Genomic DNA, 18780 nt, shown 5'->3' with positions numbered 1-18780 from the left:
TGATATCAAGACTGAGCCTAAGGCTGATGCTTAACCAACTGAGCCACCTAGGCGCCCCTTCACTGGTTTGTATTTAAGCATATCCTGGAAAGAAAAGTTTTTTTCAAGTTCAACATTCTTTAGAAACCCAGAAACTGTGTATGTTTGATGTAAGTTGTCACAACTCTTTAGAAGAAAGCCAAAGTTTTCTTTCCTATCTATTATATTCTTAAGGATATAAGTAACAGGGGCACGTGGGTGGCTCAGTCATTAAGCATCTGCCTTTGGCTCAGATCATGATCCCAGGGTCCTCAGATAGAGCCCTACATCAGGCTCCTCCTGCTCAGTGGGAAGTCTGTTTCTCCCTCTCCCACTCCCCCTGCTTGTGTTCCCTCTCTACTATCTCTCTGTGAAATACATAAATTTAAAAAAAAAAAAAAAAAGGATATGAGTAACAAAAGATGTGTCACCATAAAGAAAAAGACAATATGAATAAATTTCTTTTATCTTTTTGAACCTGACTGTTCAAATTTATATATATATATATATGTATATGTAAAATATAATATAATAATTTTTCTAGAATTATCCTGACCATCATATCATATCAAACATTAAGGACTCTTTTTAGAGTCTACCAACAAAGGATTTAGTTTTGCTATCAATACAGAGAGCAATTATGGCTCAGGAAATCATATGCTGTTAATCTAATAGATGAAACCTATTCAGCAATAAATTAATTTTTCAACACGATTAGGATTACTTTAGCTACATAAAATATGCTGTATGTTAAATCATTTTTATTCCAATGAACAGAAGTATCTATATGCTAGACCTACTAATTTTATAATTAGAACGTTACTCTTTAAAGTGTATTTCTCTTATTTGTATCTAATGGCATCAAATTAAGAGCATACCTAAAAATACAAATTTGTACATAAAATTTGTTTAGCACTTTTGCTTTTTCTCAAGTAAAGTATAAACTAGTCACATAAATTACCTCATTTAATATTCGCAATAATCCTTTAAGGTAATAATTTAACTCAGTTACAGACAAAAACCAAAGTTCAGCTCAGAAAAACTAAACAACTTGTCAAAAAGCTTATTTAACTTCTAAAGAGAGGAATGGGATGTGATCCCCAATCTTCTAAATCTAAATGCCCTCCTCTACTAAGCAGGGAGCCCAGCTCGCCCAGCTTAGTGTCAATGTCTTGACACTAAGATCCCATTTTAGCATCCAACAAGAGGCTCTAATTTTTATTCAGAAAATAAAAGTGGAAAAAGACACTATATCTAACAAAGTTTTATTATAGCAAATGCCAACTTTATAAAAAAGATTTATTCATTTGGGAGACAGAAAGCATGAGTTGGGGGTGGGGGGCAATGAGAAGGGAGCCTGATGTGCCAATGCAGGGCTCCATCCCATCCCAGGACCAGAAAATCATCACCTGAACCAAAGGCAGATGCTTAACCATCTGAGCTACGCTCCAGGCGCTCAGGAAATGCCAAACTTTTAAAATTGATTGTTTGGTTTAAAAACTTGCCAATTGTTAACAGTATCTCCTAAAATGGTTTTCTTTAAGATCACTAACATTTCTATACTACAATAAAATGAAGTTCTACGGGCGCCTGGATGACTCAGTGGGTTAAGCCCCTGCCTTCAGCTCAGGTCATGATCTCAGGGGTCCTGGGATCAAGTTCCACATCCGGCTCTCTGCTCGGCAGGGAGCCTGCTCCCCCCCATCCCCCCCCCCCCGCCTGCCTCTCTGCCTACCTGTGATCTCTCTCTCTCTCTCTCTCTCTCTGTCAAATAAATAAATAAATAAAATCTTAAAAAAAAAAAAAAATGAAGTCTACCTTCAACCATGAATATAAAATCCAAAAATAATAATTCAATTACATTGCTCAGAAATCAACAGCCTCCCAGTTACAAATTAAATTATTTAATTATACTACACGTATTAGTTACATTTGGTTTGCTAAAGTTAGGAATACTTCTGGGATTTAAATCCCAGTGCAAAGATATATAGATGTTATATAAAATAGATCTGGTAACTACATTTAACTTCAAACATTAGTTTTTACTATTAAAATACTGACTGCTACTCTTTCAGTCCCTTTTTTATTTCCACATTTCCCCCTCATCCCCAAATTACTGTGAAATCACCATATAAATGCCTATAGCTATGGTTCAAAAGTTTCGGAACCGGCTCTGTATATTCACCAGCTGTAAGAATAACACTGAGCATGGAGAGGTGCACAGCAATAAATGGAAAAGATCATTGTATCAAAGCAACACCATATAAAAGCAACACCATATATAACCATTCACTTATCAACCTAAAAGCCCAAACTTGAACCACCAGTTCAGCCCACCTGAACCCTAAACGAGTTACAGAAAATCTACATTATCTGTAAATTTGAGGAAGCACTAAGATGGAACAAACGCATTAGTTAGACCAAATCAATATAAACAAAGGAAAAAAATTTCTCTCCATCAAAGCATCTGTAAACAAAACCACACTTTTACACACCCATACACATTAGCACTCTTTAAAAGTTTTATTATCCTTTTCAGGCAAACTTTTTTATACGTAACACCTACTTCCTATTTAAATACATTTTTGGTGGCTCCCTGGTGGTTTAGTGGCTAGGATCATAAATACATTGGGGGGGGGGGCGCCTGGGCGGCTCAATCAGTTAATGCTAATTAAATCACTGGTAGGAACACGAAAAGTTAAGAAAGTAAAGGTTCCAAAAGAAGCAGGAGCTGTCAGCCAAAATAGTGTCAAACTACCTAAAAGGATCTAACCTTATGGCTACCATGTAAAGCTTCAAGAGCTCTTATCTGCAGCCAGAAGCTGGAATCCTTAGCATGGGGAAAGTTCACAGACAGTAAAATAGAATTGAGATTGTGTGCACTCCTCTTCAGAAATGAAATAATCACCCATCAACTTACGACTCCAATTAAGTCTATGCTGTGTTCAGAGGTAAGTGGAGTAAATACGTGGCTTTGAAGGCTCTGGCTTTTGATCCTGGTTTGACTGATCTAAAATTCCATGCGTGTTTAGTATAAAGAACTGCCTTTAAAGCCATGCATACAGGGGCGCCTGGGTGGCTCAGTTGGTTGGACGACTGCCTTCGGCTCAGGTCATGATCCTGGAGTCCCAGGATCGAGTCCCACATCGGGCTCCCAGCTCCATGGGGAGTCTGCTTCTCCCTCTGACCTTCTCCTCGCTCATGCTCTCTCTCACTGTCTCTCTCTCAAATAAATAAATAAAATCTTTAAAAAAAAAAAAAAGCCATGCATACAATAAATAATAGTTGAAAATTCAGGATTGTTTTGAAAAGTAATTTACCGTCCTGGTTGGAGAATTCTCAAAGAAGTATTCACTGACTTTTAAGGGGAATCAATCAATTCTATAAAAACTATCACTATTTGAATTCAGCTGACTATTTTTTAAAGTTATGCCATATAACACTTGAAGGAAGGAAGATTTAAAAAAAAAAAAAGGACAATGAAAATAACAAAATAGAATATTTTCATTCCAAATAGTGTCATAAGAAGGGGCTTACACATAGATTATTGATAATCTTTCTAGTCCAATTTCCAATATTCCACAAAAACTTATAGAATATTTAATAAAATGTAATCCAGTAATCTATTTTAATACCTCTAAATTACTAAGGTTATTAGAAAATAAATAAGTTGCTTCCCCCACCCACCTCTTCCCAAAACACAGTAGTGGTCAAGCAAAAGGAATGAAAACTAAAAGCATAAGACTCACCTTTTGTTGACTGGTTTTTCATCCTTTTCATAGGGTCGGACAAACCACTTTCCAATCCTAACGAAGTTCTTATCCATTAGGCACCTACAATAATTACACCAAGAATTATATTTATAGTTTCAATAACAAATTAGCGAGTCATTAAATCAAATAATCGCAGATGAGATATGCTATTGAAAATAAAAACATCACTAAACTGTCAAAATGTTTTATCACTTTAAATTTTTACATTACAAAATGCTAAGAGAACTTTTGACTTTGGGCATATTTTATTATGCATTATTCTTGCACATGGAAAAAATTATGCACAATTAATTGGTGGATATATTCCTGAAATGTCTTAATGTTCTGAATCACTTCAAAACCAAACAAATTTTTGCATTATTTCAATTCTTGGGTCATCAAGAATATTGGGGATATGAGTAGCATTCCTTAAGAGTACCTCACAGGTAGTCTTCCTAGTTACTGATGCTCATTTCGCAAGTTATAATGCTGGCTTTCTGGCTTGGCATGTGATATGCAATGCTTTCGCAGAGACCTCAGAAAGAGAAGCACTGTGGAGCCTCTTCTACTTAGGTGTTTTCTTTTATAGGTGTGGTGAAGCACATGGCAATGGCTTTGCAGGAAAGAAGGAACTGCAGCCATTTCTTCAAAAGCAATTATCAGCTTCCCTTATATCTAAGTTGGGCCTCACTTCTGTTTCCATGCTGTATTATGTACATTGTGTTTCAATGTCGAATTACAGGGTAACCTTTCTGATGACATGTTAAATGGCAACTGGACTCCACTCATATGATACCAAAAATGCACACAATTCAACAGGAGTGACAACAATATAGGCAGCTATGACCAAGTTCACTTCTGTGCAGGCAGATGACAGCTCTATCATAACTGCCGTCTGGCTGATTCCGAGATGCCATCATCCGCAAGGGGTATCCCTGATTTTAAAAATATAAAAATGTGGGAGAAAATGTACATTTTAAAATTGATGAAATTCAGCAATCCCTAACATTATTCAATGAAATGACATATACTTTGTAAGAAAACCTGTCAGAAAGTTGGAGTAATTCTTCTAACCACCAGTAAAAGAGCTATATAGCAATTCTTTATTCAATATTCAGGCAATTCTGCACTTGGCTTTTCCTTCTGTAATTTCCATGCCATCAAGGAGGATGGAAACAATTCAAGCCTTCACCCAACTCATTACAGGTTAGATGGGTTAGTAAATGGCAATGGTTTCTGTGGCCACAATGTTACTCCCTGTGGGCAGGGCCAATTTGGAGCACTGCTGCACCAAAAAATCACTGGCTTCAAATGCTTTTATTTTGAAAATGAATTTCTACAACAATCTTTCTTGCTCACAGTGTAGAAAATCATTTTTAAAGCAACGCAATCTGTTTTCCTAAGATTATAAATTAACTTGCTTTTAGGGTTAAAGACCACGTGACCATTAAAGTTAGAACAGGAAATGTGAATACCCAATAAGGTAGAAGTACTCAAGAAGCGAAACTTAAAACAAATCTCCACAGTTTATACCTTAGCTCTGAGACTTCACTGTATTCATCAGGCAGGCAGTCAGGTAGGATGGATGGATGGAAAGATATTTCCATTGAAACACTCTAGTGCTGGTGACAGATTCCTTCCTCCAATAATACTACCAATAATTGCCACTAGCATCAGTACCACCATTACCACATTTGATGACCAGGTGCAGTATACCATTTAATTATTATAAAATCTATTATGAGATAGATGTTATATGCCAATTTTTATACTTGGAGAAGCTAAGGCCCAGTGAGAATATCACCTACAGAAGGTCACACAGCTAACTGACAGCAGAGTGGGGAGTAAGCCCAGGTATACAGCTGATCCCAAGACGAGAACATTTAACTATTACCATATACAGACTCTCATGCTGTCTCATTTCTGTAATTCTTTCCTCATTTTCAAAGTCCAGATTCATCATGTAATTGATGAGCCTATTTAATGTTTCTTTATTCTCTAAGAGCTGTTATTAAGTTGAAGGTGTTCTTAAAAATCGACAATGCTTAGCATGAAAGCAGTGGGGCAGTAACAGGTACAAAATCACATCAAACACTAAACGCAGTCTTCTACTGCCACACATCCTCACTTAATAAATAACACTTAAGTATTCATACTCTCATATATGTCTTGAAGGTCAGAATTCAAAAGAACCATTTATTCAATAAGAGAAAAAACAACATGAATATATTGTTTAAGTACGGGGGGGAAAAAAAAACAAGGCTACAGATATTGTAACAGAAAAGAAAAACAGATAAAATATCTCTGACTAAAAAAGACAAAGTGTAAAGCTTATTTCAAAACCCTTGCCCTTCTATGAAGTAGAAGTCACAAACCCTATTTGCTGATTTCATTCCAGTACAAACAAACAAGGGGTTAGAGGTAATGGAGCAGCACATAGCCAAGACCACTCAAGTACAAAGGCAAAAGGCAAAAAGCTCATGAAAATCCTGAGAGTCTGACTCGCTGTGCTAGAGCTCCCACTATAGATCCCACTTCTTTGTCAGGCAATGTCAAAAAAGGTTATTATCACTAATACACAAAACAACCATGGAAACTACTGACTCTTGAACCTGAAACTATCTGGTTCCAAATGATAGTCATAAATGACTTAGTGATCTTCAACTGCTAATCAGTTTCTATGTGATCAGTGATTTCCTACACATGAGAAACATGAGAACACAAAATTGCTATGAGTAAAGTGCAGCTGACTCTTCCAACGATCTAAGGTTCAGGGCTCCAAGCCCCTGTGCACCCGAAATCCGCGTGTAACTTTCGATTCACCCAAAACTTAAGTATTCACAGCATACTGCTGACCGAAGCTTTGCCAACACATAAACAGATGTTAATCTGTTTTATATTTTGTATGTTTCGTGTATTATGTACCACAGTCTTACAATAAAGCAAACTAGAGAAATGAAAATGTTATTAAGAAAATCACAAGGAAGAGGAAATACATTTACAGTACTGTACTGAACCCTACCCACCACCACTGCACCCCAAAAAAACAGGTGTAGGTGAACCCTGTAGAGTTCAAACCATGTTGTTCAAGGGTCAACTGCAGTATTTTCACTCAGTTTTGTAAGTACTGGATTCGCAACTGGTTTATCTCTACATGAGGGAGCAATTTCAAATGTCATGTTCAGCAGTGATATGGCAGAGAGTTAGCAAAGGGTTGGGACAAAATTAATGAAGTCCCTGAGTACTGTGGCCCTGACCCCCAACCTAAGACAGAATTAGTTACTCAGATGTAAAGATGGGTTAAGTATGGGGATGAAGTTTCTTTTCACTCAAGAAACAGGTTTAAAGAACTGAGCAACTATCACTATCAATTTTTACACTCTTCAATCTCCCGAGTTTCAACTATACCTGATGCAAAAAACAAAGTTCACTCAATTTCTCTCTCTCTCTTTCTCTCTCTCACGCACACACACACAAACACACAGAAACAGAGAGAGAGAAACAGAGAGACATACGGCTACTCCAAAACTAATACAGAAAGAAAGAATTTCCATCTGGTGTTTTGTACTTGGGTCATGGGATGAAATAAGAGAGGAGTGTGTCTTTGCTGAGGAAGACACTTCTACCACCTGATGCCTCGGACTGGGACTATATAGGTTGGCTCAAGAGCCGACTTATACTGAAAGACTAAGCCCTTGGTTCTCAATCATTTTGTGGTTATGATTCTACAGTATAAGTAACTCTAATGAAAGTTACTATAGATTCCTCTCTCTCTCTCTCAAATAAATAAAACGTTAAAATATATATATATATTTTTTTTAATGGGGCACTTTGGTGGCTCAGTCACTTAAGCAGCTGCCTTCAGATCAGGTCATGATCCCAGGGTCCTGTAATGGAGCCATACATCCAGCCTGCTTCTCCCTCTCCCTGCCTCTCCCTGTTTGTGCACATGCATGCATGCTTGCTCTCTAATAAATAAATAAAATCTTAACAATAATAATTTTTAAAAAGTTATTATAGACTCTTTCTCCTGAAAAATGCATGGAAGAGCAAAACACTGCATATAATTCCACAGGGCTGGTGAATACTCTGAGGCAGATTCTGAAGTGAGAACTTGCATATAAAATACCACTGATCACTAGTAACCCTGTTTTGCCTGGAATCCCTCTTTCAGCCCACTGTATCCTGTCCTCCCCTAATTTAATTCTGTTCATCTTTCTTGTCCCAGATCAGCCAGCACAGCACTCTAACATCTACAAATCAGCACTTTTATCGCCAAGATAAAAGTGCTTTTTATCACTGAGTTGTAATGATTCATTTCTATGGCTCTTCTTTCCCCAAGAAACTATGAGAAATCTGGGGGCAGGCACAGTACCTACCTTATTTGCTGGCAATATTCAACAAATATTTAAATGCCTGTTATGTAATATGCTATATGTTCTCCTTTATACTAGTAGCTGCTCAATAAATATCTGAGAAATGAATGCTGTACACTAAGGAGTGTTTTTCTATTCACAACAAAACAATGTTATTCTTCATGTCTGCAACCATTAATCGTCGGCAGCCTCATACTATTATTTGAATTTTGTTGTGTGTATATGTTCCCAGCTAGTGAATAATATTGGGAGGAAAAATAAAATCTACATATTTCACTTTTTTTATAGCACATGAGCTCTCACTCCACACTAAAATCATAGTAGATATTCAACATGTAGGGAATTACATAGATGCTTTAAAAAAAAAATTAGACAGGAAGGCCAGCACAACTGTCCATATACTTCAATTATACTTGAAGAACAGAATTAAATCATTTTAAGAGAGATAATTCTAGAGGTGCCTGGGTGGCTCAGTCATTAAACATCTCCCTTCAACTCAGGTCATGATCCTAGGATCAAGCCCCACATCAGGCTCCCTGCCTGGCAGGAAGCCAGCTTCTCCCTCTCCCACTTCCCCTGCCTGTGTTCCCTCTCTCATTGTGTCTCGGTCAAATAAATAAATAAAATATTTTAAAAAAAAAATAAGAGAGAGTACTCTAAAGTATAAAAACTGAGTAACATCAGAAATATAATTTCACCTTTTTATATTCTATAAACCTTTATTTTTTAAGGGACAAAATTTATATTTAACTTGACAAATATAGCCTATCAGACACTTCATCTACCAAAAACTGCTTCAAATCAACATCATAAATAGCACCAAGAATGAAAGTTAAGCCTAGCTGTTCCAGTAACCCTAGTCATTACTGAGATTGCCAAAATTACCTTCCTATCAAGATATGACATAATTCAGTAAAGTAGCATAATAGTATCTTGCAAGGCCACAATGTGATTCAAGATTTATAAAATGTTCTTTAAGCAATAATTCCAGGAAAGTATTTCTCTTTAGAAAATAATTCCCAGGGCGCCTGGGTGGCTCAGTGGGTTAAGCCGCTGCCTTCGGCTCAGGTCATGATCTCAGGGTCCTGGGATCGAGTCCCGTATCGGGCTCTCTGCTCAGCGGGGAGCCTGCTTCCTCCTCTCTCTCTCTCTGCCTGCCTCTCTGCCTACTTGTGATCTCTCTCTGTCAAATAAATAAATAAAATCTTTAAAAAAAAAAAAAAAAGAAAGAAAATAATTCCCAGCCCCCTACTATCTCCCAAAAAAAAAAATCACTGTTTCAAGAATAAAACAGCTCCTGAAAAATGAAAATGAAATCAGGTTGTGTGCTTGTATGTGCATGTGTGCATTTGTATGTGTATACATGCACACATGTTTCTGGGTTATGAGTCATAGGACTGTAAATAATTAACTACAAGACTGTGCCTCCAAATTGGCAAACCCTGACCTCCAATCCCAACACCATGGCAGACCTGGTGTAAGATCCCAAGTGCCAGAGCAGCAGCCACAGCGTAGCTCAGCGAACTATTTCCCAGATGGGACCATTAGGAGCTTTAGAAGGGAGCCACTACCGGCTCGGGATACCTTCTGTGCACCACAAAGTATGCAGATGTGACAGTTTTCAAAGATTAAAAAGTCCAAGGACAGCGTTGCTCTATCACACCCTGAATCAAAGTACATTTTAGTGTTATTATCTCATTATGGAGCTGCTCGGATAGACTCAATTTCATATAATTTCATAACAGAAGTTCCGCATCAGCATCAAAGCCCCTACCTTACCACTCCAATCTATACAAATACAAACGCAAAAAAGTCTCCTTCCTAAAAACTAATCTCCTTCCTAGAAATCGCTCCCAATTCCCAACCAAATAAAAGAAAGTCCTATAATCTAAAAAGCTGAAGAAACTTTTTCTCAACTGATCCCTTCTAGCTTCATTATTTTGGGTTCCTACTGTGCCCTCTGGCACAGTAGTGCCAGTGGTGAATACTGTCTCCTCTGGCCAAGTAAACCCTATCATTTTCATCCTTTCCAAAATATCTGTAAGGTTAAGCATTTTTGTAGGCCTAGCCTCACCAGAAAACATCCATTCCAATGCTGTTCCAAAGAAACTCTCCTCTAATTTCAAACTTTTTGTTTTAATCAATCCCATTGTCCAGACACACATTTTTTTTAAGTCTTAATCCTTTCTCTGTCCTAAAAATACTAAATAGATAAATCAATTAGTCTTAGGGGGAAAATGTTTCTCTCTAGGCATTTATAAGTAGATACACGCTTTACCCACCTGTGTGTAGTGTTTATAGTGATTCTTCCTTTAAAAGAATGTGCTCCTTAGATCTAGAACCTCATTTTCCTACTTCCTTTAGAGAACTGCACACTACCACAACTCAATAAAATAGGAATTTATTGATTCCTCACTTCCTGCTGTTATCAAATTATACCCAAGGACTCTCAATGCTGCAAAATTCTATCACCATTTCTTCAACTAGGCCTGATCCTACCACCATGCTGTTGTGAATATATTCAGTATTTTTAAATTTTTGAACAAGCACATCCAAGGACAGTGCTCATTTGCCCTCTGATGATCACCTCTATTAAATCACAATACCATAGGACATTGAAAGCTTATAATACACAAATATAATGCTACTGCTATCATAATTATAATTCCAACTTCCTCCATGTTATTTTTACTGTACTTTTCCAAATGAATATCTTCCCTCTAAATACCAACTCTTGGCAAACCAAGAAGCTCTGGGCCAAAGGCAATACTACAGCTCTGTTATAAACTACCATGGGGTGACTATGCTGGCGATCCATTAGGAAAGCAGTACCAGTGGACTATTCTAAAGGGCCACTATGTTTTACAAATGTCCAATACTCAGAGATTAAAGTCTCCCTAAGTAAGTATGGATAGGATAGAGCATAACAGCTTCAAAAGACCCATGTATGTAATCTTCCATTGTGTGCAAAGCAGTGATTTGCACTTGAGAGGAAAAAAAATACCTTTCCATCAAAATCAATTTATGTGTTTTATTCTAAAAACTTAAGATAATTAAAGTTAAAATATACTAACCACATTTAATTTGACAGCATTATGCTAGACACTTTTAAGCATTTCTACAAAGCTATGTGAATGCAAGATTTTCCGAAATCCCACATGTGATGCAAATTGCTGAGGCAGCGCTAAAACTCAGTGATATGAACTGCACATATTTCTTGGCTTTTTCTTACACCTCTCCAACCCAATGATTTATTTCACTGAGTTACAGTTAGGTGAGAAGGATACAGTATACTATGAAAACTAAACCAATTACAGTAACATAGGAATAATAGCCATCAAACCTGCAATATTAAAAATACCAAATGAAGGGGCACCTGGGTGGCTCAGTCCTTAAGCGTCTGCCTTCGGCTCAGGTCATGATCCCAGGGTTCTGTGATCAAGCCCCGCATCAGGCTCCCTATTTGGCAGGAAGCCTGTTTTTCCCTCTCCCGCTCCTCCTGCTTGTGGTTCCCTCACTCACTGTCTGTGTGTGTGTGTGTGTGTGTGTGTGTGTTAAATAAATAAAATCTTAAAAAAAAAAAATGCCAAGTGAAGAAACTAGTGGAAAAGATCGAAGGTTTTAGTTTTCCATAATCTCTTCACATCCTAACTCTTTTTCCACTAGTGAGGACTGTGAGGCAACCTGAACTTGAAACATGAAGTGTAACCTTTGAGAAGTTCATTGTCAATACATAACAAAATCTCACTAAATTGTAAAGACTGATGAAAACAATCTGAACTCGGACATTATCAGAAAATGATGGGAAAATCGGCAGACAGTCTACATAGGTTACAACAAAATTAATGGTATTTTATCATTCCACGTATTTTGCCCAAAAGGGATAATCAGTCCTTAAGAAAATAAGCACACTTACTATCTCAAAAGAGAAAAACTATGCATGACTGCATCATCTAAAACTATAAAACTTAAAAGACCCAAACAGTCTCAGATACTGAAATTCTGACCAAAAAAAAATCACAAGACTATACCAAAAGAAGCCAATAAGGTTCAAAGTTTTTAAAAATGTGTATAAATACATGCATGACTGTGTTTTCAAAATATATCTGTTCTTTAGTAATATAACCAACACCAATTTGGAGGACAGAGTATGAGAAGGAAGAAGGCCGCAGTCAAGAGGTATGGTAGATTGTATTGTATTTTCAAATACACTCTATACCTCCTGGGGGGTATAACATCAAGTTGTGGCCATGTGACTTGGGTACCTCCTACAGGTACAGAAACAATACTTCCTCATCCATTTAACTTTAAGCTTGGTGGCAAATTTCTCAGCCAATGAAATGCGAGCAGAAACATCATACACCACTCCTAAACAGAGGCTTCAATGAGATATTATGCATCCTGCCATTACTCTTTGCTCTCAGTCAAGAGCCCAGTCAGTCTCTGAGAGGGCTGCCTCATCAACATGATTCCTACCTGGAGGCAAGAGGATATAAGGAATGCTACCAGTAAATGACTCACAGTGGGCAAGCAGCATGAACAAGAAAAAAACTTCAATTGTTGCAAGACAGTAAGATCTTTCAGATCTTCTGTTACTGCAGCATAACTGAGCCTAACCTGACTATAGAGGAGGCCACTGAAAAACTTCATCAAACACTTAATGACAGTAGGCCAGTGGCAGTCAAAATGAAGAGAATGGACTAACTAGAGAGATATCTGGAGGGTGAGGGCGTGGGGTTATCCAATATTATATGATAAGAACCATAAACCAAAGAAACAAAAAACTCAAGGGGACCATCTTGGTCCCTTGAACAGGCCATCACATGGAAGTAGGATTAAATAAATTATATATGAGCCCCAAAGAATAGGATTAAGGTTTTTTTAAAACAATTACAGGAAACAGACTTCTGCTCAGCATAAGAGACTTTCAAACAATGAAATCTGTAACATCCAACTAACTAATGGAATGTTCTGACATTTCTCTGAAAATGAAAAGAACTCCTTTAGAAAGCTGTGCTCACACAACCAGAAGTTTTCAAGGAAAGGAGGATGACCACATAAAAAAGAATATTCTAGAAAAGGATTCCAGAATTATCTGGGTAAACAGGCTAACTGACTTAATTTAGTGTCCAAATTCTGAAAATAGTATTACTGATATTGCTATTTTCTAATATTAACAGTGAAGGAATCTGACAGACCACCACCTTAAATTTTCTAATATTAACAGCCATTTATGAGCTCTTATAATGAGAATGGTACTATGCTGAGCAAAACAATCCTTCACCATTTTAAAAGTAAAGAACAAAGAGTCTGCAAGCTTAAGTCACTTGCCCAAGTCATATATTAATTAAGCTGGCAGAGCAGAGACGTAAAACATCTTCCATCTCTGAAGGTAATGAAGAAATGGACGTGTTGCCATGTGTGCCCCTGTATTACAGGCCAGATATGTTACCTTCTACCGGACACCTTGAAGGACAATGCTCTTGAGTAACCAACAGTGAGGTTTTTGGTTTTCTTAATGAACAGATGACACTGGCTAGGCATATACAGTGCAGTGTATGCAAATACTGCAGAGCTATAGGAGGAATAAGTAAATGAAAGATAAAATGTTTAAAGCCCTATTGCCTTAGAATTTAAAATATTCTACACATATCAATACAGTATTACCTCAGCACCAATCAATAGCAATAAAAATGAAATTATTCTGTGTCAAGTTTACAATGTTATCTTAATTTCTATAGTGAAATTATTTTTAATAAACCACAGCAGTAACTCATCCTCCTGTGCTCACTAGCAACTGCTGCCTTTTGGAAAAAAGATCAATTTCTATGACTCCTACTTAGCTGTAAGTGAGAGCCTCTCAAGGTAGTTAATGGAATTGCTTTTTAATTAAACAAATCCATATCTTAAAAATACAAAAAGCAGAAATAATAAACCACTAGTATAAGCTTTGTTAATATGCAAACTAGGAAAAAAATAGTTTGGGAAGCACAAACACCCTGCAGGTAATACATTCCTTGATGATCTGCTTCAATAACCTTAATTCTGGCTTTCATGCTAGAAACTCAAAACACCCTCATTGGGAAACCCAGTCAATCTTTCTGAATAGAAAGGGCAAGGCATGACAGAAAACTGCCAAGCCAGAAATAAGAGAGGAAACTGTATTTCAATAAATTTAGGCTGTACACAGATTTAGTAAGTTTACGGGAAATGGTCTAAGCTAGGGACAAACAAAAGGGCAAGAAGCATGTGTTAGCCAAACCAGTTTCTTGTGATAATGAATAAAGAGAGCAAAAACCACCATTTAAAAGGATTCCCTGCCTCATGAGCAGGCTAATTTTCACTCATACAACACAGCTACTTAAAGTTTGATGAAAAGAGAACATTATTTTGAAAGGCAAAGGAATTATTACAATGTTTCCAAAAAATCTCAACTTGTCCTTTTAAATTGTAGTAAGGGAGCTAAGTAGCTTGATTATTATTTTCTAAAAGAAATACTATTTCAAAGTAAAGTCTTGCAAGAGGACTCAAATCAAAGTATGCAAAATAATAAATTTATGGGGAAAGGAATTAACAATTCTCGAACAGTAACAATAGGTCAAGTATTATGCAGTACGTATCATATACATCATCTAACAAAAACTCAAGTTGCACAATATCCTTCATTTAATTTAAAAGTGTTTACTAAGGCTTAGTGAGGTTAGGGTAACTGTCCAAGTAACAGACTGTGAAACCAAACCAAGGTCTAACCCAAAGTTCTTTAGCTATCTGAAGCTTTATTGCATGATACTGCATATGTCACAATTAACTTTCCTATCGAATAATAACTTAACCTGAACTTCAGGAGTTTTTTAAAAGATTTTCTTCCTTCCTTTCTTTCTTTGAGAGAGAACATGCACGCGTGTGCTTGAGAAGGGGGAGAAGACTCCCGTTGAGTAGGGAGCCTGACATGAGCCTTGTTCCCAGGACACCTGAGCTGAAGACAGATGTTTAATCACCTGAGCCACCAAGGCACCCCTCAAGTTCAGTTTTTATCACAAATTTGGAATTCATGGGCATAGAATAAATGAATTATCTCCATTTTTCTCTCCCAGCTTTTCTGTTCTTCTAATTTTCTCCCATTTAAAACACAAAAGACTGAAAAGAACATAGTTCAACCACAAATTAGTATTTTTTCTGGAGAAAAATGATATTAAAACACACAGTGAGCTATTTTTTAAAATATGTGTTTTATTCCACATACATTACAAATTTTCATGAAAAAGACTGTGTTTGGGGTGCCTGGTGGCTCAGTCAGTGAAGTCTGTCTGCCTTTGGCTCAGGTCATGATCCCAGGATCCTGGGATTGAGCGCCACATAGGGTTCCCTGTTAGCAGAGCCTGCTTCTCCCTTTCCCTTTGCTGCTCCCCCTGCTTGTGTTCCCTCTCTTGCTGTCTCTCTCTCTCTCCCTCTCTCTGTCAAATAAATAAATAAAATCTTTAAAGGTATATTAGTCATTATACAGATAATAAGAACTTTGCTATGGCATCAGATTATAGAAACAGTCAAGTTTCCACATTTTCCTGAAAAAACTTTGTGTGTACTTTTGTTCTGCAGTAGGAGAAAGGAGAAAGAATTATCAAATATTTGAAATATTTAAGAATATTCAACTCTCAAACATCAATGCTTCTAAAATGCACTGCCTTAGTAACAAATGGATGGCCTCTAGGTCCAATCCAAAGCACAGAGATGGGAACTGAAGCTCAAAATGAAAAAGATATATTTGGTGGGAAAGGTCTTTCTGAGTGACTTAAATGGTGACAACTTATCACCTTCTGAGGTCTCCTAAGCATTGACACTGCAGTGATATCACCATAACTAACAGCTTGGTTAAGGAACTGAATAGTACCAGAATATCATTTCAGCTTTGATCACCTGAAAGTACCAAATAAAGACTCAGAAATGAAAAAGTTTTTCCCATAGAAGTTCTTAATTAACCCATTCCTTCTCATCTGTTTTTCCCCTTAAAACACTATCCAAGCCAGGAATATACTGTTACGCCACAAAGTAAAGACGCATTAGAACAATGAGGACAGGTCAAAAGGCCATTAAAGCCATCATGATGGGGCTTCCCGTGATCAAACCTGGAAGAATTTACACATCAAAATAAATAATGGTAGTAATGAATTATAATCCAATGAATAAAAAAGAAATTCATTTCTCCAAATTTATATAACTAAAAAGATTAGGGGAAATTAAAAACATACATACATGTGTACATACAAGAAAACGAAAAGCTCTTCCCTATAAAAAGAATGTCAAACAATGAAAATAGAAAGAATGGTGACATTTAAAAATTAATGTAGCACAGCCATAACTCTCCTTATTTATACAAAAGAAAATAAAACACAAGTCAAAATGTGGTAACAGGATAATTACACAATCTCATTGTATCTGGCCACAAATTACTTAATAATTACAAGGACAGAAAACAAAGGTCACAGTTAACACGTATTTATTAATTTACAGTGAAGAAATCTGACAGAACACCACCTCAAACAAGTGATCAACAATGTTAATATCATTGACACAGAAAATATAGGCCTCCTGGTTTGATATACTGAGAAAGACACAATGTTACTTCTATGTATTTATAGTATTACTATAAAATGCATAACCTAAATCTAGTCATGAGGAGACTATCTAAAATTGAGGGACATTATATAAAACCATAAGGCCTGAACTCATTCAAAATGTCAATGTCAAGAAAGGAAAAAAAAGGCTAAGGAACACTTCTAGATTTAAAGAGACATGAAAACTAAAATATATGATCATGGATTGGATCCTAGTGGAAAGGGGTTTAAGATATCAAGGACATAACTGGGACACTGATGACCTCTGAGCTGAACTACAGATTAGATAACAGCATTTTATCAATGTTAGATCTCCTAATTCTCAAAATTACACAGTGCTTACATGACTGGATACACTTTGTCCTTAGGAAATGTATACCTAAACACTTAGGAGTTAAAGAAAGAACCATCTCGAGGGTGCAAATGACTCTTGAGTGGCTCAGGAAATAAATTTAAAATACACATGTTAGGAGTAAAAGGTCAAGCAATCACACAAACCTAAAAGCAAATCGGGTAAAAGAAAAACTAACTGGTGAATCTGCGTAAAGGATATATGAAGTTCCTTGTGCTATTCCTAAAACTTCCCTAAGGTTAAAATTGTATCAATATAAAAGGAAGGAGATTTACATAATTTTATCTGCATAAAATTGTATGTGAAAGCAGTCTGAGAATTACAGGAAAACCTGGGAATACCCAGCACTACACTTGAGTGTCTCAAGACAACCGTGATGCTGTTCCTTCTCTTACCTTTCTAACAGATTGTGGATTGCTTTGAAGAGCAGTGTCCGACATTCATAGGAAAGGCCATTTTCCCAGAGTCCTTCTTCCACAACTGAAAAAAGCAAAACAAAACAAAAAACTGAACCAGTAAGAAAGGTGTCCAAATAAAAATTAACTTTCAAAACATTTTTCTAAAGCAAAGTTAATGCATTCACTGAAATGAATTATCTTGCGCTGAAACTGAAAAAGGAAGTTAAATACTTGCCCAACGTCATAAAATACCTATGTACAGAAGGAAATCACACGTTTCAATTTTAAAGTCTTCAGAATATAAGCATGGTAAAACCCCTCTGGGGCAAAAGTCTCTCCAACTCAATGCTTCAAAATTTGAATTCATTTGAAATTCTCAAATTAATCTTTCTACCTAACAGTGCCACAAAGACAAATTTTATTAAAATTCTATTTAAAGATAACAAAATGTCACAAACTAATGCTAAGGTTAGCATCTGTATTTTTAGAGGAAAAGCCAAAAGGAGAAAATATTCAAAGATGTTAGTTATTCAAATTTCCTTCAATGTTCTAAAGGCAGTATCTCAATAGGATTTTAACGACATGATTTTAGGGGATATGCCAAGAAACCAAATCTTAATAGAAAATCAAATTTATTTCCTAAACTCGTAATTTCATTATGACTGACATTTTGGGAAATACCATATTTGCCTTGGAAATATAACATAACACTAAGCCACATGTAACTCTAACACTCTAACACCAAGAGAATCCAACAGACTAACAATGCCCCATGCATTCCTAACATTCTTTTCATATATAAAAGGATGTAAAACACCCTAGAGAAGACAGCTAATTTCCTTTTAAATTGTATTAGTTCAGTTCAAGATAGCAAAAAATTGGAAGGACGGAAACGACATTTGCAGAAGAAAATTTTCTCTCCCTTTTACTTGTTATCTTGACAAAAGCACTCACCAGAAAAAATTCTGACAGAGAATTAAAACACATGTTAAATCCACGATGCATCTGTAATGCTTTTACCACACCAACAGACATCTCAAAATGCATCTCCATATTCTCCAAAAACATAGACTCAGAAAAAGTGTATTTAAAAAAAAAAGTGTATTTACATTTAGGGGTTTTATCTATAGAACTATTTTTATAATGATAAAACTGGATAATTTTACTCTTGGTATGTCAGATAGGTTCTTTATTTTCCTGCCTATGTGGCTAACCATGATTTACCAAATTTCCCAAAGCAACCTCTGTCAGAAACATTATTTATCACTAAAG

The 18780-nt window shown here is 36.4% G+C and overlaps 1 protein-coding gene across 2 annotated transcripts in view; it reads right to left on the bottom strand.

Moving 5' to 3' along the window:
* The window catches only part of MED13L (mediator complex subunit 13L), a 294916-nt gene that overhangs the window by 131098 nt on the left and 145038 nt on the right, over positions 1-18780 (bottom strand). For both annotated transcript variants that reach the window (XM_044244203.1, XM_044244204.1), the window contains exons 3-4: positions 17506-17590; positions 3768-3851 (exon numbers count right to left, since the gene is read on the bottom strand). In XM_044244203.1, coding sequence (XP_044100138.1) covers positions 3768-3851; positions 17506-17590 — 169 coding nt within the window. The remainder of the gene's footprint in view (positions 1-3767; positions 3852-17505; positions 17591-18780) is intronic.

Source organism: Neovison vison, chromosome 3, assembly GCF_020171115.1.
Source record: "Neovison vison isolate M4711 chromosome 3, ASM_NN_V1, whole genome shotgun sequence".
Lineage (NCBI taxonomy): Eukaryota > Metazoa > Chordata > Mammalia > Carnivora > Mustelidae > Neogale > Neogale vison.
This window is presented reverse-complemented; position numbering and strand designations above follow the sequence as displayed.